At 36.8% G+C, this 7,448-nt stretch overlaps 1 protein-coding gene across 3 annotated transcripts in view; it reads right to left on the bottom strand.

Annotated features, from left to right (window-relative positions):
- The window catches only part of CAMKMT (calmodulin-lysine N-methyltransferase), a 227,313-nt gene that overhangs the window by 7,507 nt on the left and 212,358 nt on the right, over positions 1–7,448 (bottom strand). For all 3 annotated transcript variants that reach the window (XM_030034668.2, XM_030034669.2, XM_030034667.2), the window contains exon 10: positions 703–834. In XM_030034668.2, coding sequence (XP_029890528.1) covers positions 703–834 — 132 coding nt within the window. The remainder of the gene's footprint in view (positions 1–702; positions 835–7,448) is intronic.

The raw sequence follows: 7,448 nt of genomic DNA, 5'->3' as shown, positions 1-7,448 counted from the left end.
ATAAATATGATTTTGATAAGCACTTCTACACAGGAAAATAAGAAATTCCTAAAAAGTTTTCTGTGAAGCACCTTCCTCTTCATGTCCTGTATTACTCTATACTTATAAATAATAAAAAAGGAGACTGATAACAGTAGCTTTATGTAAGCAAGCTTAGAAATCACACTCAGATAAGTGCTTTTGACCTAAATCTTGTAGCGCCTCGATCTGACATATAACCCCACAACTGTGAAATTCTGTATGAGATTTAGCAGTTTGAAGCTGCCAACTGACCCAGCCATAAAGCAGCCAGAGATAAGGATTTAAGGTACGATATGATACAATTAGACATTCACCTTCTATGTATTTAAGTCCATTTCAGTATTTAAACCACTTAAAAGTTGCAAGCTTTTTATTAAAATGTAAATGCCGGTGTGCCGTATATTTATAGGCAGCTAACAACAACAAGAAAAGACTCTCATAAATTAGATTTCTATGAATGAAAAGGGTAAACAGGAGATGCTTCTGCAAAACTCTTCTAGACGTGCAGAGATAAAGGACGGTTCTACCACACAAGATAATCAGATACAAAAATAGCTGTTCAGAAACAGCACACTTAAGGAGTACTTTAATCAAACATTTAGGTTACCTGCCAAAAGGACCATGATCTCTTCAAAATGCAATGCGGATTAAAGTGTTATCTAACACAAGCAGAAAACTAACCTTGGAGTGGAAGTTCGAAATGTGTTCATCATAATTTTCATGTCTTTGGATAGAGAAACCAGCTTTTTCAGCTAGATTGCAAAACTGGTTTAAAGTATTCCCTCGGAGTGGAGCAAATACCATTGCTTTTCCCTGGAACATTAAAAAGAGAATTTATACATTTTTAAAACTGGAAGAGAACCAGCTATAACATACACCTGAACAAGCTTTTAATATACTCAAGCTGGAAAAGTCAATTGTTCTCTTTGTAAAATACTAAAATAGAGTAATACAAATAATTGTTCAAAATATGCAAGATTTCTGTGATTAAACAAATGCAAAATAGAAAGTAATAAATAATATTTTCTTTAGAAAACTGCCAGCTGCCATACATCTGCTCCTTTTCATGTAATAATGGTGGCTATGAATTACCAAAATAAAACACAGAAAAAGCATACAAAACATACACTCAATGCAAAATCTATTTGTTAGCTCATGACCATGCAAAGACTGTAAACAATGATTTTCTTTTTTCACTCTCACACATAGAAGAGTACCTCCCATTTGCTGTCAGTGAAATTACAACAGTGTAAAACAAGGCAAAATGGGAGGCAAATCAGACCTGATTATTAATTTTTTAAAGATATTTTAAACTACCTGAGCAGTGCAACCAAATTTGACCTTAAATTGGTAAATTGCATTTAAAGCAGGACTTAATGTTCTTGCGTAGTAATTCTGGATCTTTCAAGACGATCAGGCCAGTTATGATGCCCAGGCAATACATTATGGTCCATTAGCTAATTTTTTGTTCATCCTTCTGTATTGAAGTAAACAAAAATGACTGTACCTTAAACTGATAGATTTTAGACTCTGTGCAAAGTACAAGCCCCAAGCCTAACCTACTTGATATAGCATCTCTTGAAATCTTATTTACAAAATTAATTCTAATTGGCTGAGTACTGTGTTCTGTCACATGGAATGAAAGCTGGTTGAAGAGCTGTAAACAAAGGTTAATATCAGCCAACAGCATATCACACCAAGGGCAGCCACGAAGTTTTCTGTGAGTTCTTGTATTTAACTTCTATATTAATGAGAGCTAAGACTAATTTGTGAGGTGCTGTAATCAACCAAAGAGACAAAAAATATTTTTAGGGATTTGAAGAAGTTGTAAAATGATAAGACATTGTAGAAGAACATTTGGCTTGAGAAAATGCAATCTTGTATACCACAGGAAAAAAGTGATCAGAAGAGAGAATTTCAATGGGAACTCTGGAAAGTTACAATGCTGACACAGACAGTGCGGAGGATAGGGAACAAATCTGTGTGTTACAGCTCACGCACACGCATGCTGAGACAACATGCAGTGAGGCAGCAATAAAAACTCTACATCAGTATCTATGGTACTAATGTCTACTTAAAAGACTTCAGTCATTAATACCACAGCACTGTATTTATTCTCACAATACCTCTGTGAGATAGGGAAATACTGTTATCTTTCTCATGGGAAATTTAAGCACAAAGGAGACCTAGGGCAATATCCAAAGCAACTCACTTCTGTTCATTTCTGTAGCTGTAACTTTAATACTGTGGCTAACTATGAGGTACAAAGGGGTGTAACTCCCACCGAAGGCACTGGAATTCATTATGTAAATGTTAGATCTGAATATAGGCTCAGCTAGGGATGAAAAACATTAAACACAGGAAATTCACAATCAGTTTCCTCACATCCTTGGCATGCTTTAATGTCATCAGACAGAAGTGGGTAGCAAAGGGAGTGTTCAGCTGAGGATCTTCCTCCTGCTGCCATCTCACGCTCCCCAGAATGTTGTTCTGCAGAGACCCTTCCTGGCATAAGAAGGATGAGACTCCTCTGGAGTCCCTCATCATCACGGGCAGCTTCACAGAGAGGTCACTGTAATGGGAAACATGTCCCCCACTGTCCTGGTTTCAGCTGGAATAAAGTTGGTTTTCTTCTTAGTAGCTGGTGTAGAGCTGTGGTTTGGATTTAGGATGAGAATAATGTTGATAACACACTGATGTTTTAGTTGTTGCTGAGCAGTGCTTATGCTAAATCAAGGACTTTTCAGCTTCTCATGCTGCCCCATCAGTGGAGGCTGGGAGTGTGCAAGAAATTGGGAGGTGACACAGCCAGGACAGCTGACTCAAACGAGCCAAAGGGGTATTCTATACCATATGATGTCATGCCCAGCATATAAACTGGGGGGCGCTGGCTGGGGGACACCAGGGCTCAGAGATTGGCTGGGCATTGGTCAGCAGGTGGTGAGCAATTGTATTGTGCATCACTTGTTTTGTATATTCTATTATCATCATTATTAGTAGTATTATTATTATCTCCTTCCTTTTTTGTCCTATTAAATTGTCTTTACCTCAACAGATGAGTTTTACTTTTTTTTCCCAATTCTCTCCCCCCTTCCACTGAGAGGGGAGTGAGCAAGTGGCTGCGCGGTGCTTATTTGTTGGCTCGGGTTAAACCACAACACCCACGCAGGGCTTACTGACCACACGATTCACACAGGGACTTCAGGAATGGCTAAACCTCATGAATGTGAGACTGCTGGAGGCCGCACGCCCTACATTGGCCACTGATCCAGCAGCTTCGATGAGGAAGCAATGCTCATACAACAGTACCCCCTTACAGAATTCCATCTGGAGTCAGCAGTTCCTGTGGTCATTCCTTCTCATACTCTCTGTAGACTACTTCAAATTTAATTTGAAAGAGAAATACAGTAAAATAGAATGTAACATGGTATGAAATATCTCTTAAAACTAGACTGATAATCTTGAAATAACTTCGAAAAAGGGGAATGGCCTTTTATGGAAATCACTACACAGTTACTTTTGGCCAGCTCTTTAGCTCGTGTGAAAACCCAATCATCTATTGAATTTAGTGTGCGTCTAAAACACCTGAGGATCTTGCCCTTGCTGATAAAAATCAAGAAATCATGATTAAGTTTAATACTACAATAATCTCCGCAAAACTGGCAGGTATTGTGGAGGTACTGTGGTCAATTCTGGTCTATCATAATCTGGGTTTAAAGCACTTTCTTGTCAACTGCCTGATCTCTGTGATTCCGCTACCTGTTGTGGGGCTGCATTTGTGTTTCTAATTTTAAAAAGTTTTTCATTTCTTAGTTGCTGTACAGTAAAAAAATTAGACCAGTGGCCTGGATCTACACTTGATGGACTATCTCTATAAGGCTGTTTAATTCTAATTCAGAAGTGCCTCCCAGTTTAGGATGATGTTTAAAGTCCAAAATGGCCTTTCCCCAGCTGGGAAAATACTTCCAGTAAACTCGTGAACAAAACACAAAGGAAAATGTCAGTTACAATAGTTCGAAGTGTCACTAAAATGCTGCAGTAAGATAATGGGACAGACATTCACATTTTGGACATGACTATGACTAAGTTTACTCAACAATCATTATTAAATGCAGTCTTATTTGCTGGTACTAATCACAGCTCAACAGCATCCCATTGACATCATTGGGGTTTTGAGTGGATAGGCCACAGAAGAATCAAAGCCTTCATAAAAAATGTTCTTAATTAGGGAAATACACAAACAAGCAACTGCTTATTCTGAGATTGAAATTAAAAGTATATTTTAATGATAGGAAAAAATAAAATGAAAGGTTGGCAAATCAAGTAGCTTGTTTATAAGAGGAATAAAATATAGCCATTCAAGATAAATTTGTTTGATGTAACATTTCAGTGCCTAATTCTTGGAATCAGTTTACAGATGACATTTGCCTTTGTAACAAATTCAGACAGAAATCTTAGCCCCCAGTACAATGTGAGCTGCTCATTTCTGGTCCTCTCTTCCTGTGCCAATACAACTGTCCATGAGGCCATACTACGGATCAGATCACTGAAATGACCAGAGTCCTGTTTCCAGGAAAACAAAAAGTTACCCAAAACACATCATTCTATGCCATAAGGATTCTAATAGCCACAAATAACATCCTTAAAGAAAAAGGAAATACTGCAGATACATTTATCTCTTTTTAAACTAACAGTAAGAATAGATTACCTGTTCTGAATTTCTCCTTCAAGACAGCTTTGTAAGGATACCCATTATTTTCTGTTTACTCCACTTTTCCTTCTGGTTTTACTGGCTAATACTTTCCCTGAACTCTTCTATCCTAGCTGTATCCTAGTTACAATTGAAAGATGTCTTACATCTAGATATGTCTTCAATTTGAGATCATTCCTCTATCAATTTGGCAAAGTATTACCAATAAGGAAATGTAATATCTAAATCTGAGACAACATAATTCATGTAGAAGGGTGAACTTAATCAAAGTAGTTTATGGGCACAAACTTGGGCACAAACTAATGCCTATAAACTATTCTTAATTATTGCAACTGGCAAATGAGTTCACTATTAATTTATATTTCTTTTAAAGGCCAAAGTATAGTGCAATTTAGTAAAGTTTCTCTGATGTTATCCTTAGATTTATAGAGGTTAACAAGAACAGTAAAAATAATAACTATTTTGTACTTGTGACTGCATCTTCTCTCGGGATCTCAAATGAGTATATGCTTTTATTTGGGTCTTTTAACCAATGAAAGCATATGCTTGAAGGCATCTGTGTTCAACATGTCCTTTTTGGACAAAAGAGCTCATTTTAGGTGTCTGTACTCCTAGCTTCCACCCCACACAATAGTTTGCTGTCCTCTTAGTTATGAATTACAATAATTTGCAAGGCTATGCTATAACTGGATATCCATCCATATAACCACCCATAAAGTGGATTAGGTAAATGAGTTTAGTTAGAAAATACAGCTCGGACAGTGGTCCAAAACTGCAACAGAAATACCTGCAAGGAGCAAGAATTTCTTAAGCTAGCTTTCCTGATAACAAATAGGAACCATGGCCTAAAATGCATAGCAAATAAGTACAGGCTATGCTATTAATCACAATATGCAGAAGCAAGCCAGACTACAAAGACAGGCAACAAAAAGCCATCTCCCTTTACTCCATCTACATTCACAAAAGACTGTAGTTTATCTGCTCTGAAAAACAAAGGCATGTTCTGAATTTGAATTAGCTGACTGGTGTTAAAAAGCTATAAAGTCCGGCCAGTTTTGGCTTAAAGTCAGGTTAACAAATCCTAAATTGTCTACAGATGGGAACTTGAGCTATGAACACTACTTAAAATTCAGGCTGCATTATTGTCATTGTTTTTTAAATCAAATTCTCTGGTTGAGCTAATCAGCCCAGGTAAAGAATGTGTGTGTGTGTGTGCATATACAAATGTATGTGTGTACTCATGTTTTTGGCAATATAGACCACGAGACCATGACTAGCTATGAGCAGGAGACAAAGCAACTAACAGCTATTCCAGCTAGAGGCTCTAGCCAGGTCACAGTTACCAGGGCACCTCTTTATACACTTCTCTTCCTGCCACCCATACTCTTCTCCCCCAGTGTCCTTTCATTGAGCCAAGACAGTGGCCTATAGGGCTACCTGAAGAACCAGTTGCGGACATGCTGAAAAAAAAAAAACTTTTTGCATTTTTTTTTAAACTGGGATCAGCTTTGTGTTCCAGATCTGGAACACAAATCTCTGGTCCCCAAAATTATTGCACCCTGACAACTGATGATACATCATGAAAGTCAGAATGCATCACCCTGGGCAGGAGCTGCTTAACCTCCCCTTGCTGCCACTGACTGAAGTATCTGGGTGACCTTTTCCTCAGGGTGCTACATTTCTCCTGTCTTCCTGGCAGCCTTGCCCCACAGCTCATTAAAATAATTCAGTCTTAAGTAACTTGCCTTAGGTTACTCAGGAAAGTCTATGCTAGAATCAAGAATAGAAACCTGATGACTCTTAGCAAAGAATGGGATTACTTACATGACTAAAATGACTTGGTTTCTTAAGCCTTTGCACATTTGGGTCTTCTATTCCTTTTACAGAGAAAATCTTTTGTACAAAAAGTACAATACAATTTTTTAAATGAAGTTTGGAGAATGCACTGCTAACATGAAATACTTTTGTTTTGAAATGGAAAATTCACCTTACTGGAAGATTAGTATGTTAAGCATGAAAGGTGAAACTCCTGTTTCAAATTCCTACTTATAGCAATTACTTTACATGTTTTCTCATATTCTTATTTTGGTATCTTCTTGTAAAAAATTTTTTTTTTGAGATTCAAGTTTATTTGGTTGGTATAAGTATATGCATATAACAGCTTTGGGGTTTTTGCCTGTAGGTCTCTCTCATTTAACAGTCTAATAGATTGAGATTGGTAAAATATTTCCTCAGTGACAATCATGTAGAACATGTAAGCATTTTATGAAGAGCTTAATTTTGTTATGTTCTAAAGCATAAAACATGTAAACACAGGGCTTACTTAATGGAAAAAAAGTTTTAGGCTACAATATATGCATAAGGGTTTTGTTCATTTTATATGAACAGAAATGAAAAGAAAAAAATATTCTTTCATAATAAATAAATACACAATGACAAAGGTTACAATTGAAGGGATTACAAATGACAGAAGCCAACATAAAAACTTTCAATATCATACTTTTACTTTAATATGAAGACATTATTATCAAAGGAAAATACTTGAGAAACGCTTTGATAAAAATAATCTCATGCTATCTTTGAAGCGGTTTCATTTATTTTACTACCCACTGTGTTCCTTATCAGAAGGCCAAGTATAAGAAGTTTCCTAGTTTATGATTAGGAAAGAATCTGATAGATTAGAAGACTCAATTGAAGTTGGACATAATAAGTATTA

The sequence above is a fragment of the Aquila chrysaetos genome, chromosome 13 (assembly GCF_900496995.4).
Source record: "Aquila chrysaetos chrysaetos chromosome 13, bAquChr1.4, whole genome shotgun sequence".
NCBI classification, from domain to species: Eukaryota; Metazoa; Chordata; class Aves; order Accipitriformes; family Accipitridae; genus Aquila; species Aquila chrysaetos.
This window is presented reverse-complemented; position numbering and strand designations above follow the sequence as displayed.